General features: G+C 40.6%; 1 protein-coding gene across 1 annotated transcript in view; it reads right to left on the reverse strand.

Moving 5' to 3' along the window:
* Window positions 1-19,534, reverse strand: part of pdlim4 (PDZ and LIM domain 4) — a 49,411-nt gene that overhangs the window by 20,128 nt on the left and 9,749 nt on the right. The window contains exons 2-3 of the mRNA XM_022205967.2: window positions 18,229-18,380; window positions 5,847-5,928 (exon numbers count right to left, since the gene is read on the reverse strand). Of these exons, the coding sequence (XP_022061659.2) occupies window positions 5,847-5,928; window positions 18,229-18,380 (234 nt within the window). The remainder of the gene's footprint in view (window positions 1-5,846; window positions 5,929-18,228; window positions 18,381-19,534) is intronic.

Consider the following 19,534-nt stretch of genomic DNA (forward strand, 5'->3'; position numbering starts at 1 on the left):
ATGAAGGCTTTAGGTTGCCTGTCTAATAACCCAACTTTTTCATAAATTCAAAGTTTAGTCTTTTTGCTCAATCCAGGCTGCAACATAAAGCCCAAACCAAATAGTTTGATTTACTTAACTAATAAAATCGACCAAAACTATAAAAATACGATTCATTTTACATGTAGGAGTGGGTTGTTTAAGGATCACTCTCCATGCTATCATGGAGAATAGAAGCAACAAAAATGGATTACAAATCGATAAAAATAACAAAAACATTCTTTTGATCCTATCCTTGGAAGAAAAAAAAACCCAGAGAGACAGTTAAATCTTCTATTTTGAGTGAGTCTGGGCAGGTGCAGGTTCTTTGGACCTTTAGCAATGAGTACTTTTAGCGAGTGACTGCCAAGCAGGAGCAGGGAAAGCCCCATTAAGAAAACCCAGAGACTGATTTGGACATTTCTGGGGATTACTGGCTGATTAGCTAACACAAACAATCAAATACGTGGGGTCACAGGTCTGTGATCTGAAAGGCCTGCTGTGTGAATGACCTGCTAAAAAGGCCTTCCACCAATGCTTCACTGCTCTGAGATTTCCTGACAGGGGATTAAGTAGCAATGGGCCTAGTAAACAGGTTTTGGCTAACCGTTAATAACCCCATATTGTTACAGAGTCTTTGTATTGTAAACGATAACCTACTTTTTCGCAAAATGCATGATTGCAATAGTTCATTTATATCATTGCTTGGCATAAATATGTATGTTTTATGACTTTTGACCTCTACCTTGTGTTTTTAAAAGGCAAATTGTCCCTAATGGCACATATTGGAAAGCGACTGCCTTGTTCCATTCATAAAACAAATTCACGTACACTCTTTTGTTTTAAAAGTAAAATTCAATTCCAAGCAGAGAAAGAATTTATGGTCTGTAAGTCATGCAAGAACTCTATCTGTCAGCTCCCATTAATGCTTGCTTGGAGAATTCGGTTCCAGCTGCCAGCTCCTGGGCCGAGACTGGAAGCCTCAAAGTGACGTGTGATCCAGAGCTCTCAGCTTCCGCATTGTGAAACCTCATTCTTTCCACAGGGGCCAGAGTGCTCGGCCACAATAGCTATCACTATAATAATAGGCTTGCTGCCATGAATGGCATCCTGATACCGCTTGCCAAAAATTACTGTTGGACTCTAACATTGACTGGAGGCCATTCCCACCTACTTGAAGCTGCCACTGTGTAATTTAAGGGAAGGAATTTTGAAAACCTGAAATATCAGTAGCTGATGGTATTGCTTTACGGGCGCATAAAACTGTTCCACGGGTCAGACTGACAACCCAGCGCTGAAATACAGATGTAAGATGATCATTTACAAGACCGAGAGACATGTCTTTCTCATTGGAAAAAAAAAGGGGGATTTGGATTTTTGTGCCTGCTAGTGCACTCAGAAATGTCACTGCACTCTCCATACATCGAATAAATCCACTGAAATACTTTAATTTGCCTTTATGATTTATTTTCTCGCACTTGAGTGGGGCACTACACCGTGCTGTCACTTCTGGTTGTCTTCAGTTCAAGTTTGGAGTAAAAGTGAAGGTGGGTTTGGAGTTTGACGCTGAAAATAAGCAGCAGTCTCACTTCAGAGTCCAAGAACATACAAATGACCATGACAAAACACATGGAGAACTTTGAGATTCATTAGGAAAGGATAATTAAAAAAACCTGCTCTGATGCAGCCAAGGATTTCAAGGTTCAAGATAGCAAACAACAAATGGAAAGGAAAAAAAGCTGCATCTTATTTCAATAAAGTTGAAGGTTTTTCTTCCTAGTTTCTTAAATAGTGAAAAGCTACTGCCTCTGTGAACGTTCCAACACTTTTCTTTACAATCCCTTCGCTCTCGTCCACCTCATTCTTTTGCATGAAATTTGGAAGCTGTCGAAGCATCCGATCACAACTCATTTGCCTTCCAAGAGCGATGCAGCACTTCTTAAGTCAGAATTTGGCCCCCACAGCTACACATGCATTTTATACAGTTCCATTTGTGACACCTCACCATTACATCATCCCCCTGTCACCTCGCTTTTTCACAATTATTTCTGTTTCAGGAAGTTGTGTATGACATCCGGTAGTCTATGTATAGCCTTGCCAAGACATGAGCACAGTTCTTTGGAAAGGCATCACACAGTTCCACTGACTTACCCAAACTAGTGAAAGAAACCATAAAAACGGTCACATCACCCAGCAGTATCCAGTCACACATAGCGCATGTCCAAAAATACTGCATTTTCTCATCGAACTTTATGAGAATCTCCCGTGTTCCCAAGGTGAAAGGAAACACCTCATAGCTTCCATGTGTCACTTCCTACTCAGTAGCAAATTCCCACAAGTGAGACTGGAATTTCCAACGTTGCCAGTTGGTCAAGCAGTCATGAACACAAAGGAAAATGTTAAATACGGAATGTCCTGAAGGATGCAGTCAGTGGACTCTTTATTGTGCTAAAGTGGTTGCACGGCTGCAAGAAAACAATGTCTTCTGATGCTCCTTTTGCAATTTTCTTTGTTAACGAGTCAATCTCTGTGGTAAAAACACAAATAAAAATGTGTGGTTATGTTTCAGAGAAATGATTCTCTTCCCTGGTATGCCTCATTGCTTTCAGTTCTCGCTCTACTAGCCACAGTGTATAGCATTTATCCTCAAACTGCAGGTCAAGTTACACAGTGGAAGGTAAGTTCTGTAGAACACATTGCTTCACATCTTTGCCAGCAAAATCACAAGCTGTGTTGTCATCCTGATCCAGCAATTTGACTCTGAACCTGGCTAATCACTGAGTAACCGAGAGCCAACATCATCACATCACACAGTTTACTTCAGTCGACAGGAGACAGGTCGTGGTGCATGTATCGCTTCCAGTGTTTCCGAGGAACAATCGGCATTGTTATGTGTTCAAGCTGTATCAGAAAACAAAGAAAAGAGCGAGCTTTGGTTTTTTATGTGGCCCCAGGGAGCGGATGTTTCCTCCTTTCATCCTCAGAAGAATCCACCTGAGCGTGACGCTAGAGTGGCACTGACTTGGTGGTTTCCAGCTGTCCAGGTTCACTTCATTAAATGAGATGCCAGAGAACATTTTTAGACTTCAGTGAGGGAGAAAGGAAGGACTGGATAAGATGTGACAGTGATACACAGGGAGGTATGAGAAGAGATTTAAAAAGAGAACATAAGACTCTCGCGTTACCCACATGCAAAGCCCTGCTGTCATGCACGTCTGTATTTGTATAAACTGTTGTAGCTGATGGTTCCTCTCAGGTTTGGTATTTCCTTGTGTTAATCAAAGCAAGACCTGAGCTGGTGCTGAGAGATTGTGGTATGAAGGCCACAGCAGAGTTTTGCTTATTTGCCCGATATGAAGACTTGCTCATCTTCAGGCTACACCGTGAAAACAAGCAGCAAAGACACCAGAAAAAAATACATTAAAAAATTATGAATAAAATGTCCTTACATCAAACAAACCCACTGAAGTATAAATATTTGCTCTTTAAATATAGCTAAGCTGTGTCACTGTGTTAATTATTTTTTGTAAAAATAGCGTCTTGATGTAGACATTAATTACAGATTTGGACAGTTTTCTTTCATAATCAACAAATTAATACTCATTTTCTGATATTATCCATAAGATTAGCAATAAAAATCAGTCAAATAACAGTTTAACAAAAAAATATTTCCAATTTTCCAATTTCAATCCTCATTTTTAATCCTTTATTTTAAAATATTATATATATATATATATATATATATATATATATATATATATACATACATATATATATATATATATTTAATTTTTTTTTTCCAGATTTAAACAAGTGTAATTTTCCGGACAAACGTCACATAAGAACAAATTTCCATTTGTAAAAATTCTGACCTTTGATGTGGACACAATTGACAATTTTGGTCTGGTTTTTATGGTTAGCTAGTAAATTAAAACATTTATTTTCTGACATTTTACTACCAAGGAAATTGATTTTTGGCACTGCAGCATTGAGGACAAATTAATGCCCAATGAATCCCACTGAATGGGAGTTCAGGCCAGTGTTTTTGGGGGCAGAACCTCAATTCTCCACACATGTTTAGTTTAATGCATTTGATCTCAAGAACGTGTCATTTTGACTTGAGGCCAGAGGTCAACTCACAAATCTCCACATTTAACCTATTCCCAAAGTTCTGATGTAAAATGGTGATTCATATTTCTGCTGCTTTCATGCTTCGTTCAGGATGTTGGTCAGTCACAGGTATTCTTTTTCTTCTTTCTATAAAAAACCTACACCTTTCAGATGCTTAGTGTCTCCAATGAACATGTCATTCATCTGCCTCTCCAACTCCAAAGCCTTACAAAGCAGCTGGCAACAGTAGTTGATGATCTCATCGCTGGGAGACTTCACTGTGTTCAGGTTCTGGTAGTAGATGCTCTCCAGTTCACAGCGAATCTCCCACAGAACAGAGCAAAGACTATTGTTGTCAGTGGAGTTGGATCCATCCGTGGGGTGAGATTCACTGGAGAGGATGATGAAGGACATCGAGAACCAACACAACAGCAACCCATCGAGCCTCGGTAGGGAAACATGGCATTGGACAGACTGGGGCTGGCTGGTTAGCACTGATACTCACAAACCCTAAATGATGACGTAGATCCTCTGCCATCATTCACGATATAAAATTATCAGTGCTAAAGCTTCTTTTGCTTTTTGTTCTGTAGCTCAAAACAATACTTTCTTGTAAGATGTCAGCCTCTCATTGATGAATGGACGGATAGATTTCCCCTCAGCTCTTTGTGTGCCACCCTTTTAGAAAAGGATATGAGGGCTCAAAGACACACAGATCAGTCCTGACCTCACATTTACCACACAGTACTTGACAAATGGACATCTCTCACATGTCTCAGGCACAATATGCTCATTGTCTATCTGTTTCAGTCACACAATCTCCATCCTCACAGCATATGTGCGCACACACACACACACACACACACACACACACACACACACACACACACACACACACACACACACACACACACACACACACACACACACACACACACACACACACACACACACACACACACACACACACACACACACACACACACACACACACACACACACACACACACACAACACACCTCCTATTCTCTCCGTGCTTGGAAACCTGCAAGCCTTCCAGCACTGAAAAACTTGGAAAAAGATCATCTGCTAGAGTTCATCATGCCTCGAATATCCTTTTGGCAGCTCGTGCATTTGGAGAACAATCAAGATACTATTTCGAAAGGGTTCCAGTGCACAGTGGGATGCATTATCTCATTTATAATCATGCGAATGATAGTGTACATGCAAATTACTGATCCAGTGTTGTGTCCGTTTCCATAGATTCTGTTTACCAATAAACAGAGCAAAGCGCCTCAAGTCTCACACCCAGCAAACTGGAGTTTAAAAGTTATGTCCCCAGATGTGATGTAGCCTCTCTCGTGGCTAATGTGGTAGGTTGCAAAAGACTAATCCGTAGCAGTAAAGTCTAAACCGAGTTGAAATGAAATCAGTCACGAGAAATGTGCTGATGAAACACCATCGTCAGTCACTTTGTCTTTTAGGGTGGTGGAACAATAGAAAGAGATGGCACAAGAGCATACATTTCACCGATGAGTTCTTCCCCTTAAGTATGGGTTGGCGTACCATGCTAAGAGCAGTTGTGCCAGAACAGCCTGACTGAATTCTGATTAATGGAACTTTGTGTTGGTAGAATAATGTCGGCAGAATGCTATGTGAGTTTCTAAAGAAATGACTTTGGCTTGTTCTTAGGGAAATCCAGAGTAAACAGTGTTTACCTGTGAGTCAGGCTCCATGTAAGGGCTTGTCTTCCCATCTTCACTAACTGTTGGCGACCACACTCTCTCTCCCGTTCCCGACCTGAAAGACAACACCCATGAGAGAACGAGACCGAAAGTTAGATAAATCACATGCCATCCAACAACCGAGCAGTCAAGCATGTCATCATTTCTGCTGAGAACTATGGATTTTTCTTTTCTGACAGGTTTTTCCAGACTGTCTGCAAAAGCGAAGCTACTTCTTTATGTGAATATCTGAAAGAAAAAAGTGAAACACTGTCCACTGTAATCCTCTTGAACTTGCTGTAAGCTGGGAAAGATGTCAACTTTAGCTTCAAATGATGTCCCAAAGCTGTTGTCTAATATTAGCAGTGCAGGTCCACTCTATGTGCCAAAACACTCACAGTGCTGCAGTTAAAAAAAAAAAAAAAATCACACACGCTGCTGTTACCTTCGTATGCATGTGGATTTCTACGTTTGGCGGGTTTCACGTTTGGAATAGGATAAAGCTACTTTCCGTACTCCTCCCATTTTTACAAAGATAAAGTCCTCAACACATCATTACTCCACTGTTTGAACTGCATTTTGGGTCACGGATTATTCAAGTCGTAATAACTGAATTACTGATATTGGAGGCTTTCCCCCTCCTGTTTAGATCACCAGTAATTGACTCCAGTTGCATGTACCTATAGAAAAATACATGACTTATTGACTCACTGCAATGATAAAATACATTATTTACCGCACGGCTGAATGATCCTACTGTGTACTCATTGGCAGGGTTTCACATTATTTATTTACTCTTTTTAAAAGGAAGAAAATAAAGGCTTTGGTGAAACCACGGCTACTCATTTCTCAGGCTGATAAAACAGCATGATTCATTCCCATTGGCATGCTCGCTTGCATTACTATTTCACTTTCAAGTTTACACACTGGAGTAGTGTCATATAAAAGATGGAAAGGGGAATTCTCTGGTTCATCTGGCTTTTGTTGCCACGGCGTTGGCTGTTAAATGGGAAAGCATCCAGCTTCAAAAAGGGTAACACCAGGACACCATACAGAAGAGCAACGTGTGTGTGTGTGTGTGTGTGTGTGTGTGTGTGTGTGTGTGTGTGTGTGTGTGTGTGTGTGTGTGTGTGTGTGTGTGTGTGTGTGTGTGTGTGTGTGTGTGTGTGTGTGTGTGAGCTTTTCTTCACCCTCCTACCCTCCATTCATCCACACCTCCATCCACACAGACATGAAAGCTATTAAACGCGGCTGCATGCATGAGTTGACCCCACAGAGGGGAAAGCCGATGTCTGAAGAAGTGAGGTCATTGAGCTGCAGCTGGCACAGTGCTGGCTGAGCTGAGGCAACGCTTCAGATATGAACCATGGAGGTGTTGCTATCAAGGAAGCTCTTATGAGGCGCCGAGTGTCTGGCGGATGAGCAGCAGCTACTGCGTAGGACGATAACCCCCCCTCCCTTTTCTTCCCTTCCCCTTCACCATTCAGTTACAGACAGCCTTCATGTTTTCAGATTGTTTGGTTGCAATGGTTACCGCACAAACAGCCCATTGAAAGTTCAGCGTGAAGAGGCCCATTTGCATTGACATTTTAGAAGTGCAAGACAGAAACACGGAATTTACCGTCCAGTTCATCCATAATAATGCAATTCTGAAGGCAGAGGCGTGGGTGGAAACTGTGAGACAGATCAGTTTGGGATTTACAGTGTTACGCTACGTTAGCGCTCATTAAAATGATGGTCAGTCTGAAGAAGTGCGTCATTTATGTCTTTAAAATCAAAAATAGAAAAATAGGAATTTTTCTTTTTCTGATTTGAAATGGAATATTCCACTTGAAACACAACTGCTCCACTGCTGAACTTTTGGCTGTTATTTCAGTTTGTAGGCTTTATCCTTGAACTGAATGTTATCTCTTACTCTAAATATTGCTAAAAAAGAAAAAAAAAACAGGGACCAAATCTACTTCATGCCAGATTGGAAACTGTTTTGGCGTGTCTGAAATGAAACATAAATAACCATAGCAGAAAGAAACAGTCTGTTGCACACAAGTTTGATCAAGGACAATAGATTGTATTGTTATTTTCTGTTTCACTTCCAGCATTGACTCCATCTGTGAGAGATCACTAAAGGGTGTACGGGAAAGATGATCATCATTTTGCTGCCACTAAACATTCATTAACCTGCTGATTGTCTCTGCAACCCAGTTATTCTTTCCACTACCTCGGTGTCTGTCAAATGATAAAGTACAGCTAGTAAAACCCGCCTGGAAATACCATTTCAAGTTTGCTGATAATGAGATCACCATGATCTGCAAGGCTATAGGAAACTAGACGTTTTCTATGAGGATCTAGTGTCAGATTGAGTGCCTTTACTTCCACCTACTCCAACTATTGCCACAGAATACTCAGACAGGACAGATTGTGGCGGCAAATTGATGCACCGAGTTTCTTCATATATAATAATTGTATACACCAATGTCAAACAAGCTTGAATTCAAACTAATGAAAATACAACAAAAAGACAAATAGTGACGAGACCATACATGGGGATCCAATCCTAAAATCTCATTTTGGTAAGCAAAACAGAACAATAAAAGAAAGATCTCAAAATCTCCCATAAAATTTTGACACAAAATAACCAATAAAAATGGGTTCATGTCAAGAAGACCTAAAAGTAAACACAACAAAACAAAACAAAAGGAAATATACATATACAGAAAGTAGAGCAGAATAAATAAAGTCTCAGGTCAACACAATGATTTCTCCCATTCTTTCCTTTGGTCATATTTTCCTTTGCTTGACCTGCTCCTGCCAGGTTTAATTTCCTGATTGTGGAGATCTGGTTTTAGCAGCGGTAGATCAGTTTACTTTGGCTGCACGGGATCACCATGTTTCAAGGAGGAGCACGAGACAAGAAAAACCAAGCGCCCTCAAATTAAGATGTGGGTGATCACTGATCACGTCAAGGTTCACTTAAGAGTCTTGCCTCATTGCCTCACTCTATCAGACTCATTCAAAGAAGGCCGACTTTCAGCTCTCTCATACATCAGACATTACCAGAGCTGCTCCTGTGTTATTTTGCAACATGAGAGTTGAAATGCTTTCTCCTTAGGGAGTAAGAGGAGATGATCACCTTTTAAAGAGCAGTTATGGAGGTCATAGCAGCAGACCTCAGAGGGTCATTTGGAAAAAATCCACATCTGGGTGCTGACTAGATCAATGGAAGAGGGGGAAAGAGTGGAAAGACGGTCCTCTGTACCCTCAATCCCTTCTTTCAGCAACACATCCTCTCAAACACCACTGATGTTGCATTTGTAACCACAAAAAAGAGACCTTGAGAGAGCGTGAGAGGAATGACGAGATGAGGGGAGGCATCGCTGCTCGTAGTGGAGGGGCGTGTAAAAGAGTCGGTTCCTTTGGAAGTTTCTTTTTTGTTTTTGTCCCAGCTGGAATTCCTGTGCTCCTTTGGTCCCATGCAGCCTCGTTCATAATTCCTCAGCCGTGAGTCACGGGTCGCCGAGTCAAAGCGAGACAGCAGGGGCAAATCCTCCGCGAAAGGATCTAACTCTGTGTCTTTTCTCTGCCAGTTTTCTCCGATTCCATCCAAACCCTCGGCCCTGTTTCTTGTTTTGGTTCGACTCTGCAGATGATCAGATTTATATTTTTCTCTCTGCTGGGCTGGATATGCACTCATATTGCACGCATTACATATTCCCTAAAGCCCTGATCCCAGCCTTATCCCTAACTGCTGCATAGCTAACCTTACTTTCATGTAATCAGAGTGTAAAACACCATAAAGACACTGATGAAGAACATGATTTGTGTCTGGAAGCTCTGTGATACCAGTAAGCAACTTTTGGACCCATTTGCTACTTTAATCAACCGCTGCTGTTGTTGCATCTATTTTTTATTTTGAAACTCTTAAGGAAAACATAAGTATTGAAATACAACATGAAAAACATTTGTAGCTTTGCTTTAATGTTCTTCCACTGAAACTTTCTGCTGCCATACGAATAAAATGGAGATGAACAGAGTTTCATTTGTGATGCTCAATTACTTCTGTATAAAGCAGTTCCAATGAAAACTCTTTATAGCGAGGTCTGTGGATTACTCTGCATAACCACAACTCTGAAAGCTGCTGTTTTGGATATGTCCATTTTCATTGTTTTGAAAAGCAAATTAAATTCCATTCAGCCTCATTGAACTGAAGTTGTAGCCAAGTCCAAGAGATGCCAAAACTGAAATTATATGCATGCTTACTTGATTGACAAATTACAGGAAAAATCAATGGGAAGTGTCTCAGTAAGGTGTTGGGCCACCATGTGCTGCCAGAAAAGCTTCAATGAGCATTGGCATTGATGCTGCAAGTCTCTTGGACTCTACTGGAGGGATGGAACTCCATTCTTCCAAAAGATATTAACATAATTTGATGTTTTGATGATGGTAGTGGAGAGTCTGCTGTCCAATAAAGCGATCCAAAATCTCCCAAAGGTTTTAAATTCGGTCGAGGTCTGGTGAAAGCCATAGCATATCATTTTTATGCTCATCAAACCATTCAGTGAACCCTTGTGCCCCATGGATAGAAGCACTGTCCTGTAAGAGTCCACTTCCACTGGCATAGAAAAGTCTTACCAGAACAATTTTGCAGTGACCTTTTCCTGAAAAGGGAACAAATAATGGAAGCAAAATGCCTCCAACCGTAGAACAGAGCCACCAGATCCCATCAAGCATCCACTCATTTGTTGAGAGTATGGTCAAAATGACTCATCTGACCACTTTTCTACACTAATGTCTATGGTTTTAGCACCACTGAACTCCCAAATGTGCTTTCATTATTTTCTAATAAGGGGTTATGCAGTGCGACCCTGCTATAATAGCTCCTTCTGTGCGATTGTTGATGGAATGTTTGTGCTGACACAATCTAATCACGTCTTGCTTTGACAGTTGGTTACCTGAGGAGAACATCATCAAATGTGCACCGTTGACCACAAATTCCAACCCCATTTACTGATGCGTCTCCCATAGATGTCACTTCAATCACTGCCTTTATGACTGAAGCTCCTGCCATCTGTGCCCCAACGATGACCTATTTCTAAGGCTGCATTTGCCATGTTTCTCTTACTTTTAACATTGTATTATTTGGGTGAAGTGACCTTTAAAGTTCTCAACCATCAGCAGTTTTCCTCCCACACTGAACCTGATCCTACATTTTCTTTCCTACATTAAGTAAAATTGACATAAGGACAACAGGGTGTCCATATTTCACAAGATTTTTTTTAGTATCCAAGAACAAGACGGCGTAACACACACAGCGTAGGCATCATGACTCATTTTTCAGCACATTTAACTTGCCACCCCAGCACGACTCTTTCCGAACGGCCCGACCAGCACTGGAAACACACACACACCCCAACCGCCATCATCTGTCTCTCAGGCTTCTGCAGCCACATGACTTTCTCCAATAAGCTCTGGCAGAAGGAGGGAAACTGCAGGGAGGTGAAGGCGCCGGCATGGACGGGACGGAGGAGAAAAAGATGAAGAGGAGATATAAAAAGAAAAGTGGATTAGTAGAGTGGGATTTAAGGTTTGGAGGGAAGCAACAGGGTACACGGAGGTCAGAGCTGAGGGAGGTAAGAGATGAAGATCCCAACAAGCAGGAGAAAATAGAAGAGCAATGAGAAAGTTTCCTCCACAGCTGGTTCATGTGTTCAAAGACTCTGTTTAGGTCTGAGGATATACAGACCAGGCAAAGCAGACATGACACAGTGCAATATGGGCCCCGTGTGTCGGTCCAGGTTTTCTGACATTACAGTAAACTTGGACATGTGGAGCGGGTGTCAGCCATTTTTCCTCCTCGGTGAGACGACGCAGCTCCAGTTTAAAACTGATGCCAGGAACTAAAAGAAACGAGCGAGGTTGTTTCACCTCACAGAGCAGCGTTGACAGGCCTGCATCAGCGGGGAGGCCTGATGGAAAATGGAAAACCGTGTTTAAGTGTTGACCTCAGAGCACTTTTGTTTTACCCTCCGTCTTCCCTTCTTTCGCTTTTACTTTTTCTAAGCTTTTCTACTGTTCTTTCTCCTCCAACCATCTGCTTCATTCAATCTCTCGTCTTACCTCCATTTGTACGAACGTGAAACCATAAATACACAGGCGAACACGTGTCGATTGAGATTGTACTGTATTTTTCATTTCTGCATCAGTTTTCTTTAGTGGTGGAATGTAGATGGATTAAAAATTCATTAAAACGTCTCAGTAAGTCAAAGAAATGTAACAAATGAGAACATCTCCAGGACATGTGTTCTTTGGCAAGCATTGCCATACCTTCACGGTCACCACAGAAGTTATTGCAGATCGTGGAGAGAAAAGCATTTGGAATAACAGTGTTGCTCCACTTGAGTTTCAGAGACTTGGGGAATCCATAATAAGTAGCACTGTAGCTTTGGAGGCTTTATGTGGCCAACACAAAATAAACCAAGATCTGCATCTTTTAATGTCTTGACATGCTAATATTTGCAGCTGAGGACGATGGAATGAAAGTTTTTTGAGTCAAAGGATCAACAAAGCTACCACAAATAATCTAGAGAGACAAACAAATGTCTGCATCAAACTTTACAGACAGATTATCATCAGTTCATCGAAAGATATTTTGGAAAACCCGTAGTAAAGGTAGACAAGAAATAGCAGCAATTCTGGATTTTACAGATTGAAACATGGAATTTTTCCTTTAACGACAGTATAAAAAAATCCACACAAACGACTGGAGATGCTGGCTCATGTTTCACGATGCCTCTTTACGTCTTATTCAGCTTTCATGACTTTCCCGGGGCACCTAACCAGAAACCCCCTCTGACGCTGAGCGCCCCTTTAAAATGCTCCATCGCAGAAATTATGAAAAATGCGGGTTGTTAAAGTTATAAATGCGCACACTTTACAAAGAAACATTCTTGTGTTACACAAGACTTCAAGCTCAGATGCATCCAGTGTACTGTAATTTTGGTTCACAGCAGACGTGTAGACTCATATATTTGTCCATCGGCAGCAGCACCAAATTACAGGTCTCCCGTTTCTTGTGACTGTTGGGAGTATTTTATGGCATAGTCTTTTAATGAGGGCTGAGAACTGCTGTCCTCTGAAATATTATTTTCTAGTGAGTCAGCATGGGTTCCTCCAGTCACTCCCATTGGGTTTTTTAATACAGAATCAATGGTTGCAATTAAATAATCCAGTTATTTCTGTAAGCCACAACCAAAGAGTGTCTCCAATAAATTAAAACCCCATATTTTACATGTCCTTCAGTGAACAACACACACACTCATCTTCTACATGTAGACATGACATCCCTGTCGTCAGGATAAATAATAACAAAGGGTTTGAACAGACTGCCATGCGGTGTATTTTTTGCTGCTTATTTCTGGGAAAACTTCTTCAAGGTTGAAATGTGTCAAATATTTGGTTTAGCATCGTGCCTTCTGTGGATTTCTTGCTAGTCAAAACCGTGATCTTTAGTCCTGCTGATGAATGTGGAATTCCGTAGGTGGTTGTATTTTGTTTGTCCGATATGTCATAGTGACTGTTGCTGTTTATTAACACAGGACATCCTGCATGACTTCTTTTTCCTGGGAAGAGGTTACAGTGTACCGGTCGTTTTAAGGCACTGAAGGCAATGTTTAAATCACAAAAAAAGCTGCACTGTATATTATAGGTGTTATCAACACCCTACCTTAAATTATAGCCAGCTTTGTTTTAAAAAGCCATAGTCCTTGATCCCTTTTCTTCATTATACACAGCGGGAATACGCAAAGAGTATTCCAGAATAATGACCTCTATGTGAGCGAGGAAAGCTTAGCCTTACCACACTGTCTGTTTAATTGAATTTCCAGCCATGCACTAAGCAGAAAATGCTGGCTGTAAAATAGCACTCTAGGCAGAGAAGAGCCCATGTGGATTTCTCACTTGCTCTCTCTGATTCCCTGCTAATCTACTTGGCTTTAACGTCCTCCTCGTGTCGCTTTTATTCTCTCCCTCTCATCATTGTTCTTCTTTTTCCTTTTCCTCATAATTCCCTGCATCATTCCCAATAAACCTTCTCCTCTTTCCAATGTTTGGTGTCTTCTGCTTCTTCTATCTGCCCTCCTCTTCACAACCACTTCATTTCAGCTCAGGAGCCAAAGGTGCATGCCTATCTCTCAGACATGCCTTTCCCTCCTCCTGTCCGGCAGCAGTTCATGCTGTAATTATTCAGCAAATATATTGCAGAAAGGTCACATTCCAGCAGCAAGCCTTGTCCAGCCTCTTGTTATACGACCCCACAGCCAACTGCTATGTTATCAGCTTAAATGGAAAATAAAGGAGGACTGACGCTGGCTCAGTTGTGGTTGTAATTTCGAAGAATTATTTGGAAGCATGTGAGGTTAGGCAGGAAAGTTTTAAATATAACCTAAAGCCAAGTAACTGTTTTCCATTTTACCTTCATGTATCTTTACAGTAGAGGTTTTAAAAAGTTACTGAATTAGATTTTTATTGAGAAAAACGCCTTACTCAAACAAGGACACCACACACAAATAATGAAAACCTCCTCAACCTGGAAATGTAAAAATTGGAAGTACAATTTGAACTGAATTTTTTAAAAAGAATAATTAACCGTTATTTTACAGATTTTTCCTGTTATGTCCAATTACAGATACTACAAGTTTTAAAAACAAACTGAAAAGCCTGCATAAGGACACTCAGAACTGCAACCACTACTGTCTTTATAATTTGCATTTGTGTGTGAGTGTGTGTACTTGTGTGCTTTTAAGAGTGATTTTGACTTGTATTTTATAGTTCAGCTTTTGTGTGACATTTTAATTTTGTAATGTTTTCATTGTGATCTGCCAAGGGACTGCAGATGGAAAAGAGCTTAAAGCTAACTCTGGTGCAATACATCAAATGGCAACATTAATGTTAAATATTGTACATGGTCCCTTTTTTTAAATAAAATGATAATAATAAACAATAATAGCTAGCAAAACTACAAAAAAAACCACATTAATTTACCCTCAAAAAGAAACTCTAAAGAACAATCACATAGAAATTTTGTATTTTTACAAATGGTAATATGTTTTTCCATTTCGTTCGACATTTAAATCCGCTAAAAATCCACAACTTTTTTGAAGTTTGCAGTATTCTACCATTTTAATATCTTTTTCTCGGCACCCTTCCTGAGTATTACTGTTTTTTTTGTAGGATTTTATTTTATTTTTGTAATGTATACATTATCTTGCAGACAATCATCAATCAATCCCACATTATATCAACTGAAATGATCAAGATTCCATTTTCCACTTTCGTGTAACCAAAAAAAAAAAAAAAGTGGCATTTAAGGTTTGAATCTGTCAGTCACCATAAAAGATCTCCAGTAATGTGATTAAACAAGCAGATAAAGAAAGAACATCTATACAGCATATCCATCACTGTAAAGAGCACCCGTTTTAATCACACAAACACACCTCTTTCATCCTCTAATGTGTTCAGCAGTGTCGACTACGTCAGTGGGAACTTAAGCTGAACTTGGGAACATTAGGATGCAAGTGGCTAAGTGTAGGAGTGCCCTGTTTTTTGTGCTCCTGCAGCTGTAGAGGAGCTCCTGCTACTTCATGCATCCCTAAATAAATTTACAATCCCAATGTGGACAAACCACTTAACGCTCAAGCGCTCAGCTTGATATATGGATGGATGGATGGTTCAGACTTCAGGCTTGTGGGGTTGGAGGGGTTGCCAGTAGTGTACGATGAAACATAAATATTGCTCAGGAGAAGGAGGAAAAACCTGTAAGAATTCTGTATTATCTGGCATATCGTATTAATCCAGGAGTGATTCTTACTCACACCGCATCTGTTAGTCAACTTCATGCTCCGAATCATTAAAGGAGGGTAAGACAGAGAGAGAAATTGAGAGAGCCTGTGCTGCCCTAAAAGGAGAGAGCTGAAACACCCGTTGGCAGTTTTCACTTGTAACCGAGGCCTGAAACCACACAGCGTTCTTCATCTGAGAGGACGGGATTCAGAGGTTGCCAGATTTGCTCTGCACTTTCCAGCACTCTGGCAACCCAAGTAACCATCTAATAGAAATGCGGGAAGCAACTGACATTTCAGTTTTTCCTTGCTTAGCTCCTCATCCCACCTCCACCCCCCTCCGTCATTAACCGTTTAGATGGATGACTTCTGCTCTGCTATGTTGACAGAAACACGCTGCTCCTGTCCTCCACTTGAGGTCACATCATACATCCTCACATACTGAAATGGTGCACCGGTCTGAAGGGGCTGGAAGACAATTTTCCAGCTCATGAACTGTTAAAACGCACAATATCGACCTGTGAAGTCCATTTGAAAAGGTCACTCTCTGACTCACTGTATGAACAAGGCTCATTGATTTTGACGGCGCTCTGTGGGAGCAGTGAGTCGATCATTTAAACCGCCGTAAACCTGTCATCTGTCACCATGACTCGACTGTGCCAGGCTGAACAGACCCACCAGAAATAGAAACAATATGTGTTCCTGGACGAGAGGCAGTAAATGACCTTAGTCATAAAAAAAATAACCTGTCAAGTCTTTCAACTCAATTCACTTAATGAGCCTCAGGGCAAAAACCAGCCTCTGCTGAGGGTCAAAGCCGTGATGTCTGATTAGAAAATGACTAATGCTCAACATTTCCTGATATCCACTTATTCCGAACGTTAAAATTCCCATCAGGTCATCCTCCACGGAAACTTTGCTGAACGTTTGGCATGTCACATATTCTGAGCCTTACCGTGCGACTAACGGGTGTTTGTGTCAGGGCCTTCCAACGTAGTCCAAATATGATTGATCCTCATTTTTACAGCGACGGACAAAGATGGTTTAGTATCAGCGTTTTTTGATTTGCAATATCTGTGATTAAAGTTAAGCAACCAAAACTACTTGGTCAGGACTTTAGAAAGCTTCTAGTTGTGGTTACACTCAACCATTAATAATAAGTATTTAGACAGAAAACAGCTTCTTAGAGTTGAATATTTTGTGGTTTTTGTCCATTTTTTTAGACCAAACAACTACTCAGTAAATAAAGAAATTAATGAACATTTCTACTACTATATAAAATCCTGCACTTTAATGGAAACAGCACAATCATGACTAGACATGGAAGGAACTCAAAACTAATGTGTAATAAAAAAGTAAAAATGCAAGAAATCATATAAAAGGCAAAAGTTTAATGTCCTTCATTATCCATCTAACTGGAATCAACATGTGCAATATTTTCCAAATGTCCAGTTGCGTTACCAAAACTGAAAAAGAATTGTGACATATTGCATGTTATAGACATTTTTCTGCTTATATTTAGAATTTGTTTCAAGTCTTATGTCATAATTTCTCAGTTTTGCCAAGTATTTGGTCATTTTCCCTGATGGAACGATACAACACTCCTAACATGCTCAAGGACAGCTGGAAAGTAAAAAAATCTGACAATTTTGTCTGTTTTGACAGTTTCTGGCTTGAAAAAATTGTGCAATTTTGCCATTTTTTAACAGATGACATCCCATTTTAACTTGCTAGTGGGTTTTGCAGGCATAGATAAGAAGAAACTGCCTATTATTTTCTCCACAGCAAAACAGTCACACGGGCAAAATATTCTTAAATAGCAATTAAACAAAAATCTGAACAGCTGTCATCATGTCTCCGGTCTTCTTTGTGTGCTCTGTGCACTATCAAGTAACGACATTTACGACTGTTAGTTGGTTATTAATATTTTTCCATCCATTAAATGTGAAGAGATTTCCGGCAGCTGGATGCAATTCCTTTCGTCACATTGGTTTTTAGAGAAATGCTGAGCAATAATCTCTGGTATTGTCATACCATCCGCAGAGCAGGCGTTGCTTCTTTCAGCTGCAGATTAGTGACGCAGTATTTAGTTCCTAGTCTAAACAAGAAGGTCTAAACTGAGGTCTTAAAGTCTAAATATGCATAAACAGAAGCAGAACAAGTGATAAAAAAAAGAGCACCATATTTTAGGACAGAAATGATTATTTTCACAATGAACTGATCCAGTAAATATTGCCTCTGCCAATGAACCAGTCAATAAAATGATGGTGAACGGTGAATAAAAATGCCTACAGCCCAAAGCAGCATCTTCAGACTGATTGTTTTATCCAACTTGAAGCCCAAACCCAACTCAATGAAATAAAAACTAGCATAAAATAATCTTATTTTAAAGCTAGCGGGTTCAGAAGTTCACGAAACAATGAAAGCAATCATGAGTTGCAGGTCTACTTAGCAGGAAAACGTAATCATAATGTACATCAGGTAAATGGTTTGATTAGCAAAGCTGTTATCTCTCTAAAGTGGACGGCATCATGCTTCCATACCTGGTGATGCTGAGTGCGAGCTGCTGAGTGCAGTTTTTGATCCTGTTCTGAGCCTCCATGTGTGTCATGTGCTCTGTGCTGTCGCCGTTGATCGCCAGGATGGTGTCACCCGGACACAGGTCACCTTGGGCGGCCTTGCTGCCAGGTGTGACCTAAAGGTAACATTCACACACAGACACATACCGATCCAAGCACACCCAGGAAAAGAAAAGAAAGAGCTCTTATAAGTGGTGTCAAACTGTCTGTGTGGAAGAAAGACAAAAAAAGAAGGAAAAAGAAAAAGGCTACTAGCGTGGGAGTGTCAACACAGAGGCCAAATTCAACAAAAGCACCTCTCTTTTGATTTATGCGATGTTGCCTTAGGCAGCGCTCTGGGTTTACACTTTCAAAAGCCAGCAACAATGACACTGGGAAGTAGGAGGCCACTCAGCTTCGGAGGTGGTGAAATATCTCGAAAGAACAGAAACATTATTGTACGTCTGGCCTTTTGAAAGCCGTTAAAAAACGAAAAATGTGCAATTTTATGATCGCTCAGCAATTACATCATTCGAAACCCTTATAGAACGAGTTCTAGCCCACGAGTTGAGCTACATATGAACCTTGAACATTCACAACCATATCTGCGTAATGTTTGGTTCATCTGCAAGCATCTGCTCAATAAACAGAAGAATTTTTTGATTAGTGTCTGATCTCTTTCGGTCTTGTAAAACACATGTCCACATCGCTTTCATTTGGGAGACCTCCTTTGAGCGGTTAGACGGAGCAAGTTTCTCTCTGTGATCTTTCATTCTTGAAACACTGTGGACATTTGAGCCCCTCTGGGAGGCAGCAGGGGTGAGGTGATGAGGAGTAAAGGGGGAGGGCGAGTGTCCCAGGGGGTATGTTTCACCTTCACATACATACCAAGCAACATACGATATCAATTTTCCATTATTGCGCACACACGTCCTGGATGTCCCTGCTATTTCCAGGCCTGCCTCTGACTGATCTTATGGTTTTGGCTGATACGAATAAGAAGAAACTGCCAATTATTTCCCCCACAAAGGAAACAGTCGCTGTCACATGGGAAACTAAGGAGCAAAATACTCTTTGATAGCAATAAAGCAAAAAATCTGAGCAGCTGTCATCATGTCTCCGGTCTTGTTTGTGTGCTCTGTGCACTATCAAGTAATGACATTTATGACTATTAGTTGTCTGTATTTTTCCATCCATTAAAAGTGAAGAGACTTTCTGCAGCTGGAGGCCATTTCTTTAGTCACACAGTTGTTTTTAGGGGAAATACTGAGCAATAATCTCTGGCTATCAT

Source organism: Acanthochromis polyacanthus, chromosome 17, assembly GCF_021347895.1.
Source record: "Acanthochromis polyacanthus isolate Apoly-LR-REF ecotype Palm Island chromosome 17, KAUST_Apoly_ChrSc, whole genome shotgun sequence".
Classification (NCBI taxonomy): Eukaryota; Metazoa; Chordata; class Actinopteri; family Pomacentridae; genus Acanthochromis; species Acanthochromis polyacanthus.